The sequence below is a fragment of the Mesocricetus auratus genome, unplaced genomic scaffold, assembly GCF_017639785.1.
Source record: "Mesocricetus auratus isolate SY011 unplaced genomic scaffold, BCM_Maur_2.0 Super-Scaffold_15014, whole genome shotgun sequence".
Taxonomy (NCBI): domain Eukaryota; kingdom Metazoa; phylum Chordata; class Mammalia; order Rodentia; family Cricetidae; genus Mesocricetus; species Mesocricetus auratus.
In genome coordinates this window covers 18162242-18188767 of record NW_024429186.1, presented here as the reverse complement: position 1 = coordinate 18188767, position 26526 = coordinate 18162242, and the positions used below count along the sequence as shown (strand labels likewise).

Genomic DNA, 26526 nt, shown 5'->3' with positions numbered 1-26526 from the left:
ATACACTTTCAAGGGAAAAGCATGCTCAGTGCTATTTCAAATATTTCTTTGATAATTTCTTCAGTCTTTCACCAAACATGTTTCTAGGTCTAACCCCAGTATTTACATATTTAGCCACTGCTGCTGAAGTTCTGCTTTCACTCTGTTCTTCTCCTCTCAATATTTTTAGGTCTGAGAAACTAACTGTTACTATGGTCAGCTAACCACAGTCCAGTTTAGGAACAAGTAGGACATTATCGACATCAGATAAAACCTTGAGCTATATATTTGCTATTGGATTCCCCCCTTCTTTTTCTTCCTTCCTTTTCTTCTTACTCATTAACTTCTTTTTATTTTAAGAAAGGGTCTCAGTATATGCCCCAGCCTGGCCTTGACCTTCTATCCTTCTAACTAAGACTCCTAAGGTCTGAGATTCCATGTGAGTATCATTATTTCTGGTCTCCAAATGCTTTCGGGTCCTCTTCCATCTGCAGGTGTGGTATGTGTGCATGCATGTGTTCTATGTATGAACACAAGTGTTCACATGCCTAAGGTGTTCAGAAGTTGATGTCAGGAGTCAGCTTTGGACATTCTTCCACCTTATTCATTTAGGCAGAGTCTCTCAATCAAAACCAGAAGTCGCCAATACAGCTAGACTTGCTACTAATACAGGCAAGTAAGTAAAGTACTTCAAGTATTCCTCTATATTTATCCTTTTAGAACCAAAGCAATATAGACATTGTATAAAACAAAGAGATCTTTACAGTTAACAAACATTAAAATACCCCAAACTGAAGACAGTATCAACAGAAACCCCTTCGAATCTCTAGGCAGAAATAATTTATGGTTCCCTGGGTCATTTTCATCATGTTTCGTAAGTGAAGGCCGTAGGAGGTACAATCCTGCATGTGGTACTGCTCCTCCAAGTTGAGAAATCAGAGCCCTGTGGGAAGAGCTCCCTGGATTTATTTCCCTAAGGAGGACAGGGAGGTGGGAGGGAGGCAGGAAAAGACTAGGAAGAAGAGGATGAGGAAGAGAGAGCAGGAAAGGAGGAAAAGCAGGAGGAGGAGGGTTTTGAAATTCAAATGTGTCTTGGAATGGTTATGCTCAATTCTATTTCAGGAACTAAAAGCTTTACTCAGGACACTTCAAGTTGGGCTCAGTTTTGATCCAGGTCATGGCTACTATTACCTTGCTCATAGCTCCCTGTATTGAGCCTATAATTCTATTATCATCCACCTAGTGGAGTAAGAGAGCTTTATGGGAAGGGCTCTCAACTCTGTGACTCAGTTCTGTTCTTCTAAGAGCTAGATCAGTACTGACACTCGATACGCCACAGATCGATGCTAGACTAGACTAATCCTGAGGGAAGGATTCCAGCACTTGAGATGGAATGGCCCATGCCAGGCTCTCAGCTAAACACACCCTTCTACATACCAATGTATATAATCCTCACCAGTGAAGCGGTACTTTCGGTAGTTCTATTTCAGAGATAAGGAAAAGCGTTCAGAGTAATTAAGCAATTGGCCAAAAGACTTGATCCAGAGGAAAGATAAACAAAGGAACAGTATGTGGAGAAGAGCCAGTCCCATTCCAGTCTGCTGCCTGAGCTGGCAAATGAGGACATCTTCCCCAGGATTCTGGCTCATAGGGGCAGAAAAAAAAGGGGGCTCCACTCTATGGCTTCCGCCTTGCTCCCCCACTCCCTTTCTCTCTCATAGAAGTTCCCAGGATGATTATGGAGATATTTTCAAGAAAGGGTTAAAATTTTTTAAAAAGTAGCAGCAGCAACACAGTCTTGATTCAAATGCAAGTAGTGACTTCCAGGATCACTCTATCTGCAAATAAATATATTCCTGAATGCTAGAAACCTGATTTTCTAGATTATCATAAACCAGTGTGATAAAATGTTAAGCATACTCTGGAAGAAAAGAAAGCTTCAGAAAAGTTTGTGTTACATTTCAGTATGTGTGATAATTACAGGCTGAGATCTCAGAAAGGCTCAAGTGAATCAAGAAAGAAAATTACAACTTTCAGGATCTAACAGATCAGCCTAAAGAACACAACTGGAACAGCATATTTTGTACAGCAGCAATGAAACCAAGATAGAAACCATTCTAATGAGATGTACTTTATCTCCCAACAGAGGAAGCCACTATACAAACTGCAGAGGAAGTAAAGTCCTATACAGGCTGTCTTGGTGCTTCCATGTTCCATACATACATACATACACACATACACAGTACCTACCCCCATTTACATTCTCCCAGATGCCAGTCTCTAGAACGCTATGGTCCTAGAAGTTATGAAATCTGTCTAGTCTCTGACATGTAAGAATAATTTCTATATCACCAAAACACCTGGAACAGCCTCTTCCAGGCACACTATATTTGTCTGTAGCAAAGAATGTGGATCCTGTGACAGACACAGGGTAGAAACACCTAAAATGAAGTACTTGCCAGGTACCTTAGACACATTAACCTTTTCAGTTCTTAAAACATCTTCCTAAGAGGGGCTGCGTGATCATCTCAATCACTACAAGAGGAAACTCAAGTACAGAACAACTGCTGACTCATTTATGGTCACAGTTACCCAGTTGGCCCAACTTCTAGGTGTACACACTTAGCTCTGCTTCTGCTGAGTCCCTTAAACTGAGCGATCTTATCAGTAAACAAATAAGAAACCAGACGTCAAACAGAAACCACATGCAGGTGAGGCATTCTAACAGTGCAACGAACCCAGTGTTACTACTACTGAGATGAGAAAACTTTGTAGGGCAGCCTATTATTTCACTGATGATCAGCTCTAAATGGTAGAAAATGTTATTTATTTTGAGTAGAAACAGCTTTGTTCTTAATATTCTTTTCTGGTGCATCCAGATATATAAAAAAGAATGTTACTCTTTTTTAAGGTAACTTTTTAAGTATTTAAAAGCAATCTCTTTAAGCCAATCTTAAAGTAATATGATCTTGAGACCTCACCATTAGGCATGCTCACTGATGTGTTCTATTTGTCTGTAAACACTGTTTCATTCATTCCTTTCCTGTATCCTTTTTTTTTTTCTCAAAAGCTGTATTTTACTCCAGGCAAGCATAAAATAGCATAGGATGACAATGTATATTGGCAAAATAACATGAAATCATCATTATTATCATGTGCATTTCTTTCTCTCCTCGATGCTGTGCAAAAATGCCCAACAAGAGCAACTCCAGTAGGGGTTTACTGTGGCTCACAGTTTGAGTGTACAATCCTCATGATGGTGACGGCATGGCAACAGTACAATGAGGTAGCTTGGACTGAAGCTTATGGAATGGCGCCAGCACATCTAATAACCCACATTTTATTTTGACAAAAACAACCAAGTATGTTAGTGACTTTTCTATTGCTGTGACAAGACACCATGATAAAACAAATTCTAAGAGTGTATTTGGCTTATGGTGCCACAGGGCTAAGAGTCTGCCGTGCTGGGGAGGTATAAGAGCAGCCCACAGAAGGTATGAGCTCAGCAGTTCATACAGAAGCGGAGGGCTCACTTCTTCAACTGCGAGCTGGAAGCAGAGTGAACTAGAGATGATATAGTCCTCAAGCTCTCAATGCTTGCACCAGTGACACACTTCCTTCAGCAAGGCCACCCCTCCTAAACCTAGCCAAACAGTGCCACCAACTAGGGACCACATATTTAAAAGCCTGAGACTATGGAGAAATTTTATCACTCAAATCACCACACCGAGAAAGGAAACACATTCAAATTGTATTTGTAGTGTTGGGAAATTTACATAATTTTTGGATTCATTTACCATTTTATTTGTAAAATTTGAATTTATTAAAATGTTCAAATCGGGTCTGGGGAATTGGCTCAGCAAATAAGAGATTACTACATAAGCATGAGGACCTAAATTCAAATCCCCAGTACCTGTGAAAAAACTGGATGTGGCTAGGCATTGTGAGGAGACTAGACAGGACCACCAAGGATTGCTGTCTTCTGCAATCCAGCTTCAGAGAAAGACCCTCTCTCAGAGGAATAAAGTACAGAGGAATAGAGCAGGATACTCAACATTCTCCTGTGACTTCTGCAAGCACACAAAGGAAGGGTACATGTACCAAGACACACACATACACACACACACACACATACACACGCAAAATTGATAAATACATGTTCAAGTAGTCTTTAACTTTAAATTCAATTAAATTTGTTTAAAAATATTCTTATAGTCTACCTATAAATTTATCAATTCTCAAGGTACTACAGTTTAAATATAAAATGCCTTACCTAAGATTGTGTGTTAAATACTTAGTGGCCAAAGGATGGCTCTACTCATGGTGGAAACTGCAGGAGGCAGGGACTAGCAGAGGAAGTTTGGAGGTTATTAATACTTGGTCCCCTGTCCATTCCTCATTCCTTACTTCCTGTCTGCTACGAGGTGAATGACCTCTGTCACCTGTTCCCTCAACCATGATGCATTATTTACTGTCCCCATAGGCATCCCTCTCCCACCTCCCCAGCAATGAAGCCAAGGATTAGGGAATCAGCAAAGCCAAAAGAAAAAAACCCTGAAACTGTAAAACAAATAAGCAACTGCTCCCTTTGTATTGTTCTTAATCATAGCTACAGAAAGTTATGTAACAACAAAGCAAGCAAATGTAATTAAAGATACATAAACTTTGTATTTTTGTTCACATGCATTATTTTGAGTGAAGAACTTACAGGTCATAAAAGGTTAAGGGCCATTGTTTAGAAAGTTTCTGGCTTATATCCTTTATAATGTCACTGAACCTGGGCATGCTATTCTCACTGGGATTCCTATGCTACAGCCACCTTGAGACTCCTGTCCCTGCCACTCAAAATCTATCTAATGCTCTTTAAAACTATACAAACCTCTTATTTAAGTTCATATTAAAATATCTTTTTTTATAAATAGCAGAAATTCTAAATGACTTGCACTTATAATTCCCAAGATTGCATTCTTTCTCTAAGTGAACTTGCATAATCAACACTTGAGCCTATTTCATTTATATGTCACCTGTCACTGATATTTGCTTCCCTACAGGTTTACAATTTTTGTATATACTGTTCTGTAGTACACTATCATTAAATATTACATAACCCACAGAAACTGAATATGAGAAAAATGGAACTGATTGTTCTGAACCGATTAGAAATAGGACTTCTAAAATATTAGGTGTGGGAAAGGCTAAGAAAAACTAAATACAAGATGCCTCTGCAGTCAGATTACTTCAAATATGTCTAGTTCTGACTCCAATCCAAAGAATCTGAAGCTGTGGCTTTTTGATGAAACATTGCACATGTGACTTTTAGCAAATTAAACCATTATGGGCCAGTTCTCAAAATCATATTCCTACAGCTAAACTTTGGCAATGAATTCATATGGGTACATCTTAAGTGAAAAAACAGTGTTCCAAGAAATACATAGAACTATTGTTTTTTAAATTTTTTAATTTAAATTAAAGCAAGCTTGCTTCACATGTTAATCCCAGCTCCCTCTCCCGCCCCTCCTCCCCCACCAGCTCCCCCCAACCCCCCACCCAATCCCCACTCCGCTCCCCAGGGAGGGTGAGGCCATCCATGTGGGGATCTCCAAACTCTGTCATATCATCCAGGACAGGACCTAGGCCCTCCCCAATGTGTCCAGGCTGAGAGAGCATCCCTCCATGTGGAACTGGCTCCCAAAGTTCATTCATATGCTAGGGATAAATACTGATCTACTTACTGAGGCCCCATAGATTGCAGAGGCATCCTCACAGACACCCAAGTTTAGGGAGTTTGGATCAATCCCATGCTGGCCTCTCAGCCATCAGTCTGGGGTCCAAGAGCTCCCCCTTGTTCAGGTCAGCTGTCTCTGGGTTTCACCAGCCCGGTCTTGAACTCTTTGTTCATCATTCCTCCCTCTCTGCAACTGGGTTCCAGGAGTAAAGTTCAGTGTTTAGCTGTGGGTGTCTGCCTCTGCTTCCGTCAGTCACTGGATGAAGGCTCTAAGATGGCATATAAGCTAGGCTCACAACCAAAAATATAAGACTATCCTTTTATGATTTCTGTTTTCTTTGACTAGACACCAGTCTTGATTGCATAAAACAAGAGACCGTCTACTAACTAAAGGACACACTATTGCTGAAATGTAACCCTCTCCTCCTCCTGGATTATTAGAATCTTTTAAACAAGGCGAGGCACATCAAGTTTTCAAGTTATGCTTTTTAGCTTGCTTTCATCCATAACCTGATAAACACATCTTTTGTGCTGCCATCTAACGTAAAAAATACCCTTTGTGTCAAAATACTCCATTCTTCATTGTTCTTAAAATTCAGACCATCTTAAACAGAACCTCAGAAGTTTTAAATTGGCTGGCTTATCATCTCACTCCCTACCTTCCTGCTATGACACTTGGCTTATTTCTGCAGGCCCTGGTTCATTCTTGCTTTTCTGACTTCTCAGACGAGCACAACACTTCTTATTTTACAATCTTATAACCCAATGCATTCCTTTCAAAAAATAATCATAAATGTGTTTTACATTTAATTCATTGAATTTTCACTACTCAATGAATTAATAAAATCCCAGATGAGGTATGACTTTACTTACTTTTTCATTAGCAAATAGTTCTGGAACTCATACATCATAGAAATTCAATACTAAAATCTGCATCAAAATTCCAACAAAATTCTTTACAGACCTTGAAAGAACAATACACAACTTCATATTGAAAAACAAAAAACCCAGGTAGCTAAAAACAATCCTATACAATAAAAGAACTTCTGGAGGTATCGCCATTCATGATTTCAAGCTGTACTACAGAGCTTTAGCAATAAAAACTGCATGATATTGGCATAAAAACAGACATTTTGATTAATGGATCAACTGGAAGACCCAGATGTAAATCCACACACCTATGGACACTTGTTTTTTTTTTTTAATAAAGAAGCCAGAAATAAAGCAAAAAGGAAGCATCTTCAACAAACGGTGCTAGGTTAACTGGAATTTGGCTTGTAGAAGAATGCAAATAGGCTGATATCTACCAACCACCTTGCACAAAACTCAAGTCCAAGTGAATCAAAGACCTCAACATAAAAACCAGACACACTGAACCTGATAGATGAACACACTGGCACAGGAGCAACTTCTTGAACAGAACACCATTAGCACAGGCACTAAGATCAACAATTAATAAATGGAACCTCATGAAACTGAGAAGATTTTGCAAGACAAAGGACATTATCGTTAAGACAAAACAACAGCTCACAGAATGGGAAAAGATTTTCACCAACTCTATATCTGACAGAGGGCTAACTTCCAAAATATATAAAGAACTCATGCAACTAGATGTCAACAAACCAAGTAACCCCATTTAAAAATGGGGTACAGATCTAAACAGAGAATTCTCAACAGAGGAATGGCAAAAGGCCAAGAAACACTTAAAGAAATGTTCAACATCTTTAGTCATCAGGGAAAAAAAGACTTTGAGATTCCATCTTACACCCATCAGATAACTAAGATAAAAAATACAAGTGACATCTCATGCTAGTGGTAGATACGTAGCAAGGACTCTTCCACTGTTGGTGCAAGTGCAAATTTGTACAGCCACTTTGAAACTCAATATGGTGGTTTCTCAGAAACTTGGGAATCCATATACTTCAAGATCCAGCAATATCACCCCCAGGCATATACTTAAAGGACGCCCCATCCTACCACAAGAGTCCTTGCTCAACTATGTTCCTAGTAGTTTTATTCATAATAGCTAGAAACTAGAACCAACCTAGAAATGGATAAATACAATGTTGTACATTTTTACAAATTAGTATTACTCAGCTGTTAAAAACAATGACATCATGAAATCTGCAGGCAAATGGATGGAACTTGAAAGAAATCATCCTGAGGGTGAGGTAACCCAGACCCAAAAAGACAAACATGGTATGGACTCTTACAAGTGGACATAAGTTGTAAAGGATAATCATGATATGGTCCACAGACCTAGAGCGGCTACATAACAAGGAGGACTGAAGGGGGATACAAGGTTCGCCCTGGGAAGGGGAAATAAAATACGTTTTGCTGGTGGAGTGGGGCTGGGTCAGGTTGGGAACAGGAGGGATCATCTTGGGGGAGAAAGGACTGGAATTGGTGGACATTTCAGGGGAAGGTGGAAACCTAGTACAATGGAAAACTCCATGGAATCTATGGCAGTAACCCTGGCAAAGAACTCTCATAATGGGGAACATCGAGCTTGAACCAGCCGTCTTCTGTGACCAGTCAAGGCCTCAAATGGAGGGACTGGGACACAAATGAAGCCAACCTTCAACTTAATTTGTCACATATTTACTACAATTATTATTTTAATCTTATGTGTATGGGTGTTTTGCCTGTAGGTGTGTCTGTGTATCATGTGTGTGCCTGATGTCCATGGAGACCAGAAGAGCAGCCAGTGGTCTTAACTGCTGAACCATCTCTCCAGCCCCTGCCACTTTTTAATATACAGAGTATTTCCAGTAATCTTTTTATTTTTTTACCAAGGATGCAATTCCCATTATTTAATACTCATAACATAGAAACCATTTGGTAATGTCAGTCCTTGTTAAGTCTGTCCACCAGTGTTTATATAAACACTGGGCTGTGTATCAGTAGAGGACGATGATGCCAATGTTAATAGGCCTTCCAAGCCCTGAGACAAGATCAAGCATACTAAAAGCACCTAATGAAACATGCTTCCTATACATACACATATACATATACATGCATATTTTTCTAAATGTAAATAAATCTGAGCAGAAAGGAGGAAGGAAGGAAGGAAGGAAGGAAGGAAGGAAGGAAGGAAGGAAGGAAGGAAGGAAGGAAGGAAAACATTGCAGAGTGAGGAGCAGATTCTGGTGCAAGATTACATGGGTTTGAATCCCAGATTTGTAGTTTACTAACTGTGATGTTGGAAAAATATTTAACACATCTGTTTCAGTTTTCACTAGGATTAGAAACAACTCTTTTATGTAGTTTGAGGATTAAGTTAACTAGAAGAGGATTTGGAAGATAAAAAACGCTGTTTTAAGTATTAGTGAAATGTATGTGTATGTATCTTTGTGCTTATACACATATGCCAAAATAATATTGAGTAATGTTGTGGGATAATCTTTTTGTCCACTGTGAAAATGTGTCCGTTTTACCTCATTTGCCCAAGGTACCTTCTAGTTGGTTTAATAAAAAGCTGAATGGCCAATAGCTAGACAGGAAAGGGTAGAATCAGGAACTCTGGGAAGAATCTGAGGTGAGAGATTCACCAGCCAGACATGGAGAAATTAGGACATATAGTACTGAAGAGAGGTAACAAATCACATGGCAGAACATAGATTAATATAAATGAGTTGCCAGGCGGTGGTGGCACACGCCTTTAATCCTAGCACTCGGGAGGCAGAGGCAGGAGGATCGCTGTGAGTTCGAAGCCAGGCTGGACCGACAGCCTCCAAAACAATACAGAGAAACCCTGTCTCATAAAAACCATATATATATATGAGTTAATTTAAGTTTTAAGAGCTAGTTTGGAAACAAGCCTAAAAAACAGTCAAGATTTCATACTTAAGAAGTCTGTGTCATTATTTGGGAGTTGGTAGTCCAAAGAAAGTCCAGCTACAGAGCTGCAATACAAAAACATATCTATTTCTTGCTATAGGTGACAATAAAAAACAAAATTGAAGCCCTTCAAGTCCCCAAAACAGCAAAGAGTACTGCCACTACTGTTGGGTATAAATCAGAACTAAATGCTAAGACCCTCTGCTGAAGACACCATGTGCTTTAGTAATAGGACATAAAGAACTCAAGACAGAATTGTACTGGAAGCTTCTTCCCGCTGTCTGGCCCTCGAAGTGACCCTGCACACTAACAATACTGACCTGCCAGGAAAGAACAGCAGCAAGTCTGCTACAGGGATAGCCAAACACTTTCTGACTGGATTTGAGACCTGCTCTACATGTCTGCTATTATAAACCTGGTCAGCCCATAGCTGGGGAGGTCACAGGCCATAATATAGAAGCTCCTGCCATTGTTTTGCTAAATGGACATGAAACTGCCTTCTAAATATTTATGTTTATGACCATGTGCTGTTTTTAGCAGAGAGGGTTTTGTTTGTTTGTTTGTTTTTACAATGCATAGTGAACATTACACAGACCATTAATTACTGGATGTGCTGAAAATACGTGACTGCTGAATGCTCAGATATAAATAAGCATTGACATTACCCCCTTTAAGGCTCAGAGGACACCATGGAAGAGAGAGAACAGAAGAATGGGAGTACTGTGGAATGCAGAGTTTCTGGTATCACGTGATCTTCACACTCCTGAACTCATGGTAGTTGTGACCATCTGAACAGGACCTGTACAAGACTGGGCCCATCAATATCCTTCAGAGAGAAGGGAGGTTTTCATGAGGCCCCACACTCTCCCTCCCTGAGGATCTAGAGGCAGCTAATGGTTACTATGGGAGGTAACCATTTTCTTCAGTTGGTGAAGACACTAATAAGGTACTACTTCTTGTGGCTGGTACCAAATAACTTGAAAATTCAGAGTACTGGTACAACTGAAAAAACAACAACAACAAAAAAGAGAAACTGAAAAAAAATCCAACATGTTTACTCTGGAGTTTTAATAAGATCCTCTGGGAATCAATTCCATGGGTAAGTTTTTCCAAATTTAGGTTAGAAAAAACTATCCATGTATTTGATTCCCAGAGGATCTTATTAAAAGAAAAAGCTTCCAATGAGAAGCAAGAATTCAAAGACAGTACATCCAGAAATAATGTTCACATATTCTTAATAATCAAGATATCTTAGTTGCTGTAGTTGATGGACATTTGCAAAGGATGCAGATGTGAACCATGAGCCCACCCCATCTCTAGCCTGGTGCACTATACCCCAGCTGCCTTGATTTCTACTGACCCATTCTAGACATGCGCCACCACATTTTCTATTTCACCTCCATCCAGGCAGCCTTCAGCCAGCAAACAACATGGGAAAAGGAAGTCTGCTTCCTCTTTCCTATCCAGAACTACCCATGAGTTCATGCTAAATCTGGACTCTACTACAACAAAAGCTTGCTTAGGCTCATCCAGACCCATCACACCTCCCTCACTCTCGTTATTCTGAAACATCTCAGAATAAATCACAGGTACCACAGTGTTTCTAGCTATGTTTCCATGACTTCATATGGCATCACTAACAAATAAAAATTATTGATACCACAAAGGCAAAGTCACTCAATATCTTTCGTATGGCAGGAAATGTCATAAACATTTGACCTCTAGGAATTGTACACACTTTGTAAGCTTACACTGAAGTATAAAGCATAGTGGGGTATGCACAAAGGCAAAAATATAAACTTTTGAATGACAATTTAATGAGCATATACTTTCAAACATGTTTTTAATAGGGATGGTTCCCAAACATTTAAAAGAGCATAAGACAACAAATGATGACTAAGTTATCAAACTATTTAAAACAATCTTTTATATGACTCAACTAAAGTGTTTCCCATTATCATGTCATTAAAAAGCAAGTATCTTAGGGGCTGGAGAGATGGCTCAGTGGTTAAAAACACTGACTGCTCTTCAGGAGGACTGGGGTTCAATTCCCAGCACCCACATGGCTCTTACAACTGTCTGACTCCAGTTCCAGAGGATCTGAACACCCATCGGAAAACACCAATGCACATAAACTTTTTTTAAAAAAAAAAGCAAGTATCTTGCCAGGCATGATGGTACACAACTTTAATCCTAGCACTTGGGAGGCAGAGGTAGGTGGAACTCTGTGAACTCAAGGCCAGAACATAGTGAGTTAGTTCCAAGACAGAGTTATGTAGTGATATCCTGTCTCAAAAAAAAACCTTCAAGTCAAGTCATATAATTTCTAGATCACTCTAGTGACAAATTACACAGGAAAAAATGGAAGTATATTTTAATAAATAAAATATATTTAGAGAAGTTCTGTACAAAAAAGAAAAACAAAAATCAGTCGATACTGGGCTGGGAATATGGCTCAACTGGTGTTAAGATCTGGTCCCAAGCACCCATGTGGAAAATGGGTATAGTGGTGTGCCGGCAGTGATAGGACAGAGCTAGGTGGACTCACTGGCCAGCCATGCTAGCCAAAATGGTGTGCTCCAAATTCAGTGAGAGAACCTCTTTGAGAGTGATGAAAGACACCCAACTTCAACCTTTGGCTTCTACGTATACACATATAGACACATGCTTACACACACACACACACACACACACACACACGTTTTCAGAATCTGGGGCCACTGGGTTAAGACGTATCACAGACTATAATATGCAGGTGGTTCACTGAATTTAGGGTGAGCAACCCAAAGGCAGTCTCTATGGCATACATCATTACTTCCACAGAACAACTGTTAAGTGGTTCAATGGTATCATCCATATAAGAAGCCCTAGGGAGGAGGGTGGGAAGAGATGGTAGTGCTCACTAGACACCACCGTGGATAAAGTCTATACTTCCACACAGACAGCCTCATTTCAAGGCTTCACTGTATTGCAAGTTGTAAGTATAATGCATCTTTAAAAAAATAAAGAAATAAAATAACTCACTACTCTATGCCCAGCACCCAAAAAGTCTAATTCATATGAATCAATCAATCAATCAATCAATCAATCAATCAATCAAAAATCAATAGGAATGAACTGAAATATTTTAGGTAGAAAAATGGTATGATCTAATTTGTACTTTACAAAATCTCTCTTACTATGTGGATAGTGGACAAGCAAAGGACAACTTGACCCCAAATGCCGTGGTGGCTGTAGGTCCCTTTAGGTAGCTAGACTCCCTTAGGCTTCACAATTCTATAATGGGTTAATTTTTTTTTTAAGTGGAAGATACTTCCTGGATCAAGAGAACCTGGAGGTGGTAGTGTGCTACACTGGCTCTTTTAGAAGAAGGAGTACTTTCCCTTCAGCTTCCACAATAGTTAGAATACATGGCACTCACAATGTATCAGGCAATCTGAATATATTACTTCTCTCTCTCTCTCTCTCTCTCTCTATATATATATATATATATATATATGTGTGTGTGTGTGTGTGTGTGTGTGTGCACATATACACATCTTAGAATGTAACTGCTAGTCTACAATACACTGTTGGAGATTCTACTTACTTCAGTAAAAATTTTTATTTACTTATTTATTTACTTCAAAAGCCCAATGGTTGAAGTTAGGAGAAGAAAATAAAGAATACATTCTTTTCACTTGACATGTTATTCTCAAGGCAACATTAAAATCAATGTCTTGTAACTGCTAATAAAATCTCAACGTACCACCATTTCATTTATAAAATATTGTTCACAGTTGAATTTTTATTAGAAATATTACTTTAGTTAAAAATGTCCCCCAAAATGCTAACAAAGTCAGCAATTACATGAAATAAGTAGTAATGTCTCCTTACATGGAAGTCCTAAATAATTTTATTTTTCAACTTAGGATACAATTTCACTATGGAATTTCCTACCCAATAAATTACCTATTAGAACCGATCCGCACTCTCTCACTCTAGTACACATCTCCAGACTAAGGGTCATGTTTAAGACTTCATAAGAAACTAGGAGAAGATTGATGAATTTAATTTATTTCAGTTTCTAGATTATGAAAGTAGTTAACAGATTGTTAACAGACTAAAGGAATCTCAAGAAGAAATAAAACACCTTCCAAATAAAAATTTATGAATATTACATGAACTTAAATGTAAGTTTTTTTTTTAATACAACAGGACAGAACTTGGGCTGGTCTTACATAGCAGGTCTATAACACGGATACTCAGGAGGATCCGAAGTTCAAGGTCAACTTAGGCTAGAGCCTGAATTCAAGGCCAGTTTGTATGATTTCTTGAGATCTTGTCTCAAAGGGCTGGTAGTGTAACTCAGGGCTGCAGCTACTGCCTACCATGCACAAGGCCTGAGGCTCAACCTGCAGTAAGAGAACAAAACAGCAGATCTTCCATGTTTAGACATTCAGCAATGCTACATGTAAGCATTTGATGAGCAGAATTTATCTAGTTCAAAATACATAAAAATTAATTTATCAGAAAAGAGTTTTCAGTTTTACTTCCCAAGAAAAACCTTACATGACACACAAAGGCATATGATGAGGTTCTATTATTCTAAGCGGTGCCAAAAAAAACTTTTTAAAAAGGTAATAAAACTGAAAGATTAGTGGCAAAATTTCGAATAAAAATTGATTTTATTATATTCATAATAAGAGTGTCCACCTACTCCATTTAGTCATCAAAACTTTGGTTTTGAATTCAGAAAAGTCTACAGTGACATTTCTTAGTTATCCCGTCTTCTCTTAAAAGCTGCACTGTCGCCGACAAGAAAGAAAGAGCAGCATCTGTGGCTAACAATTGAGTCATTAAGGCGAGTGAGGAGCATGAAATGGACATGGAGGGAGAAGTACAACACGACAGTGACACCACTTCCTCACCTTGAAAGCACAGCAGGCAAAGGCAAGGGAGACGAAGAGGAAACAGGCCAAGAGTGCTGAAACAAGGCCAGGGTTTGGTCCTGCACACATGAAAAGGCTTCTGGTCTCCCTGCCTTATACTGCCCTCACGTGCTCTGTGAATCAAAGTATTAGTGTTCTCAGAAGATCAGTTAGAGCAAATGACCTTTTTCTAAGTTTTACAAACTTAGAATTACCTTCAAGATCTTAAGACTGTACCAAGCATTTTATTTGTTGTTGTTGTTGCTGTTTTTGAGACAGGGTTTACTTATTGATTACTTTAATGTTATAGGACTATGTGTATTTTCTACTCTCATTTTTTATTTAAGTTTGGTAATCTGTTTAAGATAGGTCCCTCTATGTAGCCCTGGCTGTCCTGGAACTGGCCATGTAGACCAGCCTAGTCTCACACTCACAGAGATCCACCTGTTTCTGCCTCCAGAGTGCTAGGATTAAAGGCTTACACCACTACACCCAGCAATTTGGTAATTTATACGCTGAAGATTGATGTGCATTTTATAGTATATACCTCAGAACATCAGTTCCCTTCACCTCTGAAATCATGTGATTTTGTCCAATATTCCAGTTGTCTTAGCTTAATTGCACAAATGAGACAGTATAATTATGCTGCTTGTATTTTGTTAATTCTCAATTCTTTTTGTATCTCAGGAGCTCTCCTGGCATCATTTTTCTTCCCCCTAATAGCTCACCTTTACAAAGTTTTCTAGTGAGGAAATGTTGGTAGAAAACATGCTCAATGTTTGTATGTCTTAAATGTCTATTTTAGGCCGGGAAGACAGCTCAGTGTGTAAAGTGTTTGTCGCCCCAAGCACAAGGATCTAAATTCGATCTCCAGAACTTACATAAAAAAGCAAAGCATGGTTACACTCACTCATCATGTCAGTGCTGGGAAGGCAGAGAGGAGGACCCCTGAGGCTTGCTAGCCAGCCAATCTAGCTTCCTCCCAGGCCAGTGAGAGATCCTGTCTCAAAACACAATGTGGATTCCTGCTGAGGAAGTACACCAGGGTTATGCTCTGGCTTCCACATGTAGAAACACACATATATGTACATGCTCATGTGCATGCACACACATACATATATGAATGTATTTTGTCCTCACTCCTGGAAAACAATTTTGCTAGAGATACAATTCTAGATTGAGTCATTTCTCTGTACAATGTACAAAGAGTATTGTCCTATTCTTTCCATGGTTGCTGTTGAAGACAACAATTATGACAGAGTTAAAAATAATTGTTTCTTCATGTGAAAAAGTATCTCCCTAGCTGCTTTTGGGGTATCTGTGTCCTTATGTTCAACCAGCTTTTCTCTTTTATTTCCGTAAGAACTACTTCTTACTTGTCTGCTGATTTGCTGTGTTTCCTAATTCTCAGAATTCATGTTTTATCAACCTTCAAAATACTCAGCTGTCATCTCTCTGAAAAAAAGGTTTCTCCTCATTCTGTTATCTCCTTCTGTAACTCTTGGTTAGATAACTGTTATATCTTCTTTGTCGGCCACACTTTAATCTCACTTTTTACATATGTTAATTTCCCTTATTATGTATTGCAGCAGGCCTTCTTTTGGACAACTAACCAGTTCCCAAATCATGACATGGAGACTTAGTTATGGACGCTTGGCCTTATCTTATGCTCGTCCCGCTAGCTCTTGTGACTTAATTTAACCTGCTTCTCTCTATCCACATCTTGTTTCAGGGCTTTTTACCTTTCTTTCAATCTGTATGTCCTACTTTTCTTGCTTCTTCCGTGTCCAGCTGGCTGGTGGCTGCCTGGCTAGCTGGGCATATTTCTCTTTTGCTCCTTGAGCCTACATTCTTCCTCCTACTTATTCTCTCTGCCCACCAGCCCTGCCTATCCCTCTACTGCCTAGCTATTGGCTCTTCATCTTTTTTTTAGACCAATCAGGTGCCTTAAGCAGACAAAGCAATGCATCTTTGCATCGTTAAACAAATGTAGCATAGACAAATGTAGCACACCTTTACATAAAGTAATATTCCACAACATAAATAAATGTAACAGATTTATACAGTTAAAGTAAAATTCCACAACAATGTATTCTTCATCTTTTCTCAAATCTATCTAATCTACCTTCCTATTCACTAATATTCTTCATCTCACCTACTAATGAACAACCCATAATTTTTATGATTTGAGTAATTATTTTCCTACTTATAATAGTAGTACTGGTTATTTAAGTAGTATTGTGCTGATCTATACTATATGTAGTCCTTTACATTTTTCTTTTTAATTTGTATTTGTATGTGTATACAGAGTCCAGAAGAGGGTGTGAATCCCCAGGAGCTGGAAGTATAGACAGTTGGGAAATATCCAATGTGAGTGCTAGGAATCAAACTTAGGTCCAATGAAAGAGCAGCAAGCACTGTTGGGTCATCTCTCCAGTGCCAAGGCCTTTTTCAGAAGAAAGGGGGAGGGAGGAGAGGGAGGAAATCTGCACAGTAGTTTTTCTTAGCATATCTTACTCATTTACTCTCTTCTATTTTCTCTTTTTTGAGAAAGCCTAAGATGACCCTGAAATCATAATCTTCCTCTCCTCACCTCCTAAGTGTAAGGATTATAGACACATGCCAAACCCAGATAGCATGTTTTGTGAGGGCTTTTTTAAAGACTATTTATGTGTATGAGTGTTTTGCCTGCATGTACTTATGTATGTGAACCATGTGTATGCCTTGTGCCCAGGCATCTCTGGAACTGCAGTTATGGGTGGTGGTAAGTCACCATAGGAACACTGGAAACTGAACCTGGGTCCTCTACAGAGTAACAAGCGCTCTTAACTGCTGAGCCATCTCTCCAACCCTACATCTTGTTCTTAATAGTAAGAAAAAAAATCTCTGAGATGTTGATCCAAAGATAGTTTCATGGTAACTGAAGAATAAGTGCTGTACTTATTAATTTTTTGTTTGTTTGTTGTCTTTTGAGACAAGGTCCTATCTATGTAGCACTGGCTGTCCTGGAATTCTTATGTAGAACAGGCTTGCCTCAAACTCAGAGATCTGCCTGACTCTATTTCTCAAGTGCTGGAATTAAAAGTATATATCACCATACCCTGCCTGGAGAAAATAGGTTTTAGTATATTATTGTATTTCACAGTAACCACAGTTAAAGATAATAATGTACTGTATATTTCAATATTGCTAATAGTTCTTGTCATATCCTTACTACATAAAAAGCCAGTGAAATGATAAGTATGTTAGAAAATATCTTGAGTAAATCTCTGTACAACATATAAATAAGTCAAAATATTACATTCTACTCTATAAATATACACAATTATTTTCCAACTGAAGTAGGTTATTAAATAAACATAAGCATTTACTTCATATTTCAAATCGAAAATAAATAATCTGTGTCTTTGCTGATTTGCTGTTTCCACTCCTCCAGACCTGCTGCCTTACTCTTGGATGTTTGCATGTTTATAATGCGGTCTTAACTTGTATAACTTTAATATTTCCTTTAATGGGAGCTGGCTCTGTGTATGAAGTGTCTGCAAGCAGGAAGCTTGAATTCAAATTCTCAAACAACATGTGAAATCGGGGTGCAGCAGCACTCATCTGCATTGGCAGTGCTGAGGGGCTGAGATGGGGGCTCACTGGTCAGACAGCTTAGCTGACTTGCTAAGTTCCAGACATAGTGAGAGACAGACAGACAGACTGAAAGAGGAAAAAGAAAAGGTGAGAGAAAAGGATTGAGTAAAACATTTGATGCCAACTTTTGGTCTCCACACACAGACACATATATATACATGTGCACATACCCACACAAACACACACATATATATATATATATATATACGTACACACTGTCCTACACAGAAAGATGAGTTTATTCCTACTAAGAGAATTAATAATTACTTTACCCAGAAACCACTAAATTTCGGTTTGACTTTAATTATTACATAATACATAGTGTTGAAACTGCAAACCTACATGATGTCCAGCTTATGGCTCAGCAAGCTTGGAAAGCTTGCATTTCCTTTGTTCCCCCAAACTCCAGCTGATGCTGAGCCAGAGAGTTTCTTCTCCATCCCTTTGCAGGCTCGCTTGATTTTTTTTTCTTCTTTTCTTTTAATGAGCAGTAGTTGTCTGTATATCTACCATGCAATCTCCCATACTAAGCATGCAAACTGCAAATTTTAAAACCTGCTCACTTTTTTTTTGTAAAACCATGCAGTATTTATATTCATCAACCAGTGCATATTTGAGCTGTCTGTACTTTTGAGCTATGGTAAATAATACTGCTACGAACATTAATGTTCAAATATTTTGTCATTTATTTTCATTTCTCTCTGGGTAGATACTTAGAAGAGGAATTACTGGCTCATGTGATGTCTGCATGTTTAGCATTATGAGATAGATCTAAAGTATTTACCAAGTAGTTCACCAGTGCCTTCATTTTACAAAATGATTATTGGTCATTTATCAAAACCTGCTCACTTTTACTGTAGACTTCCCAGCAAAACTGGTGTCTTCAAGGAGTTTATTTAATTCTTGAGATTCTTGCTCCCATTTACTCTTTGAATCTAAGGCTTTTCCTTATTCTTGTCTGTTAACCTATAGTCAGCAGCAGACCTAGTTTTTAAAATACATTTTATCTAGCACTTTGGGAATTTAATAATGAAAGGGGTTTTCAGGACATCTCAGCTGTCAATCTAACCCAAAGGAGAATATAAAGTATCTTTTCATTTCTACTTCTGTAACTGGAACATTTGCCATATAAAACTGCCAGACCAAAGAATGGAGTTAGTTTTACAATTCTTGTTACATGCTATTCAATGCAATATAAGAACTAATTAATATTTCATCTTCATAGGATGTTTAAGAAAGTTCAGTAGATGCCAGAAGTCATCTATTATCACTGACTTAAATATCATGTGGCTTTATCTATATATGGAATAAAGCATAATCTCAGTATGAGGGTTTTCCTGTAATTTACTTTTTGAGGTAACTCATATACTTCTATTGAAATGATAAAATGAATGATAACTGAATTTCTGAAAGCAGAGATGAAACTATGTAAACAGTTTCTTTTGGCCACTTATGCTGCTAATGTCTGCTTTTAATGAAGAGCATAATAAAAGCTAACATTTCCAAAATTATAATATGGAAAAATATCTAAATTCTTTTCTAGAACATAATCTCCAAAATACAGAAAAGGCAAATGTTGCAAATTAAAAAAAAAAGCAGTCTGCTTTCAAATATTCAAGGATTACTACAGAAGTCCTGTAATATGAAGTAGATAATCTCATTCATTCATTCATTCATTCAGCATTTACTAAGAAGCTACTATGTACAGGCATTACTCTTGATAAATTAACCAGAGAAAATTTCAGAGCGGGATGGGCTGCTGCATGGCCCTAGGGTTCCTTACTGAGACCAGCTATACTGAGAGGCTGTCCAGCTGCTCACCTGGAGCTCCTGCACCTTCACTGACCTGATGTGATCAAGGTGAACTACAAATGGTCGCCTGCAGCAGAGGCACAGGAAGATTTACCATTCAGTGAAATTAGATGACTTGAAAACTTGCCTTTCTTAAAAGCTGTGACTCTCGCTACCCTGCACAGACTCTGTGTGGAACAAGCATTAGAAGGAACGGAAAGATGGCTGTCAAACATTTTCGTGCACGTGTGTGTTGGACACATGAAGGTTGGAAGATAACCTGCAGGAGGCACTCTTCTACTTCTACTATGTATATTACATGTATCTAACTCAGGTGATTGGATTTGGTAGCAAGTGATTTATCCACTGAGCCATCTTGCTGGTCCCTGAGCATATTTGTAATTGCAGATGCTTTGTTCCAGTTATTATTATACCAAATGATGATCTGTACTTAGAAAATTCCTACTTTTTTGAAAAGCTTTGTCTACTGAAAAAGGTTGAAAAATCATGAAGGATGGCATGAAATTTCACCAAATAGTGATGTACACCCCATCTTTATGATATCCACATGAGCATTCAAAGAATAAGCACATTTTTTCCTAAGAACTATTTAGAGTAAGAATTTTTTGTAGATGCTGTTTGCTTGTAAACTGGACTGTTTGAAGTAATACTAATGATCTATGAGGTCAACTAAATTTATCTGAAATCTAAGAATTCTGTGTCTGTTAAAGTTATTATGCAGTCTGTCCCATGTCAAGTACGATGTGGAGCACTCTGTTCTGTTCTTTAAATGATACAGTTTGCTATAAGTCTAAAAGTTATAAAGTATTAATTATCTTGCAATTTAGGTAAGAAAAATGGTTCTCACTGTATTGTTCTAATAAGCTTCAAAGTTTACTAAAGACATTGTTCTGTCTCATGTTATTTAGACATCTAAAGCTTAGGAATTAATTTTAAGGTGCCTGATTAGATGGTACTATGATTTGAATGTGCAGTGTCCCCTCACCCCTCACTTGGTTCCCAGATGATGACACTATTTTAGGTTATGGGATCTTTAGAAGATGAGGCCTAGCTGAAAGAAGCTGAGTTCCTGGGGGATGGACCCTGAGGATTACAGACTCATCAGTATCTGCCAGAGCCCTCCTCCGTTATTTCCTGATCCACAGAAATGTGAGCAAGCTGCTTCATGCTTCTGCTCCCATGAATACCACTATGCCTTTTCACTATGAAATTATCATCCTTCCCCAGGTAATGTCTGTCAGGTAAATGGTCAGAGCAAGGAGAAAAGTATGAGTACAAGTAGTGAACCCGGACTGAGACAGCTTTTATGGAATAATACCATTTTCTTGTGATGAGTTCATTCAGCTTGGCAATCAAAATGCAACACACAATTTAAAACCAAATAGCATTTACTTTCATGTTTCCCAAATGGAAACTATTTTAGGTATTACTTTTTAAACATATGAAGCTATGTAAAACTCATCAGCCTTAGAGTACTTACAAAGTAGTAGTTAATGAATGCAAAGAGGTTAGAGAACTAGCAGTATTAATGTGGTTTCAATATTTTAATATGGATATTTTTTATTTTCATCAAAGCAAGTCTAATGTATCAGGCGAAAGCCTGGAGATTTAAATGAAAGACAAGATGTTCAGCCATTTGTGCCAAGAGAATGTCTGTGTGTGTGTGTGTGTGTGTGTGTGTGTGTGTGTGTGTGTGTGTGTGTGTGTGTGTGTGTCTTTATTGCAAGGAGGGTACAACCTTATACAGAGACTTACAGCACAGTAGAGAAAAGCCAGGTGTAAGAGTTCCTGTTTTCATAATTAGAGGTTGATGCCAGTGGGGCAAGGCCCAGGATGTAAGCCAGGAATAGAAAACAGGATGCACCTGTGATTATTGGCTGACAAGCAACTCACAGAGACCCCATGGGGGCTGGGGTCCAACAGATGAATAAATTTTTGTTGTTTAAAGATGTGAGATGAAGCCTTTGATCCCAGCACTTGGGAGGCAGAGGCAGGCGGATCTCTGTGAGTTCGAGGCCAGCCTGGTCTACAGAGTGAGTTCCAGGACAGCCTCCAAAACAGTACAGAGAAACCCTGTCTTGAAAAACCAAAAAAAAAAAAAAAAAAAAAAAGATGAGAAATGAACTAGGTGTGGTGTGTACACCTTTAATCTCAGTTCTCAGTAAGGAGGTAAATGGATCTCTATTAGTCTGAAGCCAGCTTGGTCTACATGGCAAATTTTGGCCAGCAATGGCTACATACCAAGAAAAACAAATGATGGCGACAATGATGATGAAATAGGAAATGACAGTTAAGAGAAAATCCCAGCACTTAGGAGGCAGAGGCAGGCAGATCTCTGTGTGTTCGAGGCCAGCCTGGTCTACAGAGTGAGTTCCTGGACAGACTCCAAAACAATACAGAGAAACCCTGTCTCGAAAAAACAAAAAATGAAAAGAAAGAAAAAAAAAAGAAAATTTATACTTCAAGATCATTGTATTATGTATTATATAGTGGATCTCATTTATAAAATATCTTAAGTTTTCTACCAATAAAGACAATGATGAGGGGGAAGGTATTTCTCCAAAGGCTATTTTCCTGAAATAGCAATAACTTCTAATGGGAAAAAATGTGCCAAAGGTATTTGATGGGGAAGTTATGTGTATATGTCAATAAAGCACTGTTGGCCAATAGGGAAGCAAGACAGGTGGGACTAAGAGTTGGGGAGGATTCTGAGAACGAGAGACACAGGCAGACATCATGTAGCCGCCATAGAAGTAAGAGGTCCAGACCCTTTCTCTTGTAAGAGAAATATTTAGATTAACAATTATGGGTTAAATACTTAAGTTAGAGCTAGCCAGTAAAAAACAAACAAACAGCTAACAGCTTCATACTTAATATATCTTCCTGTGTGTTCATTTGGGACTGATGCAGCTCCGGAACCAGGCTGGCGGGAAGACAACACACTACAGGTATTGAATTCTTGTAACTTGATGTTGTCCCAGAATTGGTCTGTGCCTTCCACTTAAAGAAGACCCCATTAGGTTTATCCTGGGATGCTAAGAACATCACAGAGATGTGCTCCAGGTGTCAGCAAATGAGTAGGTAAACATAAACTATACATGAGCAGACACAGGCCAAAAGACATCCAAGAGTCCAAACAAGTTTTTTATGAGAGTCTCCTTGACTGTGAATCAAACAAGCAGGCATTAGGCTATGTACCAAGTGAAAAATATTCTGTTGCAGCAAAACCAGCTTCCCTTCATCCCTGTTTGGAAGCGTTCCCGGATGCTCTGGTAACAGAACCCTGGTTCACCTGAGAAGCTCTTCGAAACACCAAGATACTCCAAACTCTCCAAACAATACAAACCAAAGTAAGATCTATATTTGTAGTGTTAGTCTGTCTCAGGTTTCTTACTTACACACAAATTGTTAAGCCCAACCTATAGTAAACAGACAAGACCACTGTCATATCAAAGACAGCTTAAAACTGGAGACAATTTAGGAGGGCATTTGCATAACCTTTATACAGAATATTTAAAATTATGCATGACATTTTATAAAACATCTGAAAATGAAAAATAAATGTACTAATTTAATCACTAGGCCAGATAACAGAGATCACTAATGGATTTTGTTCTTAAGGATTAACCTAAGTAATTTTTCATACAGTAGAATAATCATAAAAAATGAGATAACAGATATTGATAAGGATGTTAAGAAACTAGAACCCTTACATGCCATTCACGAAAATGGTGCAGTCTTTTGGGGAAACAGTCTAGCAGTTCCTCAAGAAGTTAAACAGAGTCACTATTAAATTGGCAATTTGTTCCCAGGAATATACCCAAGAAATAAAAACTAAGTTGACATGAAACACCATGTCTGACTGTTCACAGCATTAACGTTTATACTCCACAGATTAAAAGTGGGAACAACTCCAATGGCCACTGTCCTAGTTTCATTTCAGTTGTTATGATAACATACCCTAACAAAAAGCAATCTAAGGGAAAGGGGGTTTAATTCTACAGTTACAGCTCATCATTGTGAAGAAGTCAAGGCAGGAAAGACTAACAGCTAGGCCCACCACATCCATAGTCAAAAGCAGAGAGCAATGAACTCATGCTTTTGCTTGCTTGTTTCAATTTCTCCACTTTTACAACAGTCCCACAACCACTGCTGCTAAAGAATGGTGCCACACACACAAGGCTTGGTCTTCCCACACTGATTAACTTAAGACAATCCCAACAGACGTGCCCACCAGCCAACCCGATGCAAATAAGGCATTGTTGGGACTATCCTTATAGGAGATTATAGTTATCAAGTTGACAAGTAAAGCTGACCATCACAATCACCAACTAATGAATGGATGAACAAAATGTGGTACAGACATCCGATGAACTACCTGACCATAAAGGGAAGGAAGTATTATCTGCTACAACATACTTTAACCAGAGAATAGTATACTATATGAAGAAAGCCAGTCAACAAAATCTACATATCATATGAATCCACTTACAAGAAATGTCCACAATAACACAAACAGTTAGTGGGTGTTAAGGGGCAGAAAGGATGGTAAGCATGCAATGGAAGAGTTAAAGGATTCAATGTTTCTTCTTTAGGTCAAAACAAAAAGGTCTAAAATTGATTGTGGTTATGGTTGTACAACACTAAAAACACTCAAAGTGTTGACTGCACTTTAAATAGAGATACATGCACTGTATCTCAATTAAGACATCACCAAAAAGAAAGAAACTATGCAAATGTAACATGTAATGTGAGGATTTGACCTGAAAAGCTTTTGACAATACGCTGCAAACACCATTTTTAAGGGAACCATAGGCCTGGACTTGTTTTCCCTTTGAGTAGATAGATACTGCCGTTGCAAAAGGAAACAAAGGTAGGGATAACCAACATTATTTTGAAAGCATTCTTTCTTGTGGATTAGGTGAGGTGGGGCTGGTTTTGTTCCTTAAAAATACACTTCTATTAATGACCTAAAGATGAGCAAGCACTGGAAACTGTTCAAGTTGACAACTCACTAAGAATCTTTCTGGCATCACAGCCTTAGCTGGTAGGAACACACCATTAGGCTTGTTCATTGGTACTTCAAAGTTGGCTCTACGCTGTATGCTAAATAACTCAGGGTGGCTAGAAAACAAACTCTTGCATGCCAGGACCCAGAGCACAAACACTACTGAATGGCCTCAAGATAATTTGCGCATGTGAATGTAAACATGTGTAGGATAAGGCAAGGTGACCGTTATAGAAACCCAGATTTGTCTACTGCTGGAAAGTTGGCAGCTGCCACTTCCTGCCAGAGCTGGGAATCTAAAAAGGCAGACGCTCCTTAAAATGTGAAGCTAAACTTTAGTGAGAAAGAAAAAAGGTCTGTTCTCTGAGTCCCTGCTTCTCCTGCCATGGAAGGGCCCATGGCCTGCTAAGACAGAAATGAGTTCAGAGCTTCTTCATTAGGATTTGAGATAGGAGAAGGAGAATAGCCAGTTCTCACAGCTGTTGGAACCACAGAGCAGGACATTCCAGGCTTAGGACGGGTATAAAATGACAAGACCAGTTACAAAATTGGCAGGGCCCCGTGCAAACGTATGTGGCTTTGTTTGTGAATGAACTTGAGAGGGGTGACAGCAGAGCATTACCCTGTACACAGGCTCTTGTGAGTGTGGGGATCTCTAGAACTGCACAGATGCCAGGCCTGCCTGACCAGCCTGACTTCTGAACAACAGGGGTTGAGGCAGAAAAATTTCAAAGATAAAGGAATGAAGAAGAAAAGAGATCACCCAGAGACTTTTGGGGATATGTTACCATTTGGGGATGCATCCCAGATATTTTTCTCCATGCTAACACATGAAGACGTTTATTAATACAATTGTTTCTATTGATATTTGTACAGTGTATATTCTTTTCTATGACTGCTTTTTTAATTTATGACTTAGAAAAGCTTTCTAAAATGCTAATGAGCACAGATCATTTCAATCTTACATAGATGATAGGATATAAATAGAACCATGCTTCAATTAGCCAGACTCTTAAGTGTCGGGTTAATGACAGATCCTGACTTGTTCATTATTACAATGATGTACCCTGAATTACAGCAGCCTTAAGAGAAACCAACCAATCAACTAAATCAACCAATATAAATCACTTCATAAGGTGCTTGTTGTATGATAAGCTCTCTATAAGCTAGTGATTTCTAAAAACCGATACTGTGTAAGTAAAGACATACTAATTTACATTTCCAACATTAGATTTAAAAAGGGCTTTTGTTGTTGGCTTATGTGTTGGATAAGGTCTTACTTTTAAGCTCAAGCTAGCCTTAAACTCTTGTTAGTGCTGACCCAGGTATGTCGAGTGCTGAGATTGAGCCAGGCAGAAGAGATTCTTTAGTTTTCTTATTAGATTCCTCATGCTCTTAAAATTGTCAATGACTTCTGCAGGAAGTTATCAACCCTATGTCACAAAATAGCAAGTACTTTTTGTTCTTGGGGCTGGGGAGGGGAGATAGACCTGAGATTTACCTCCAGTTCCTAGGACCTTCAGCAGCTCAAAATTTTCAATTCCCACCTTCTCTGCATGTCCTGTTAAGTTGGCTAAAAAGAAAGGAAAAAGAAAGAAAAAATTAAAGGGGTT

The 26526-nt window shown here is 38.6% G+C and overlaps 1 protein-coding gene across 4 annotated transcripts in view; it reads right to left on the bottom strand.

The window, feature by feature from the left end:
* The window catches only part of Rps6ka5 (ribosomal protein S6 kinase A5), a 151935-nt gene that overhangs the window by 79865 nt on the left and 45544 nt on the right, over positions 1–26526 (bottom strand). For 3 of the 4 annotated variants that reach the window (XM_005068407.4, XM_040742628.1, XM_021226201.2), the window contains exon 2: positions 26415–26486. The exons of the other annotated variant lie outside the window; for it this stretch is intronic. In XM_005068407.4, the coding sequence (XP_005068464.1) occupies positions 26415–26486 (72 nt within the window). The remainder of the gene's footprint in view (positions 1–26414; positions 26487–26526) is intronic. 4 annotated transcript variants of the gene reach the window in all.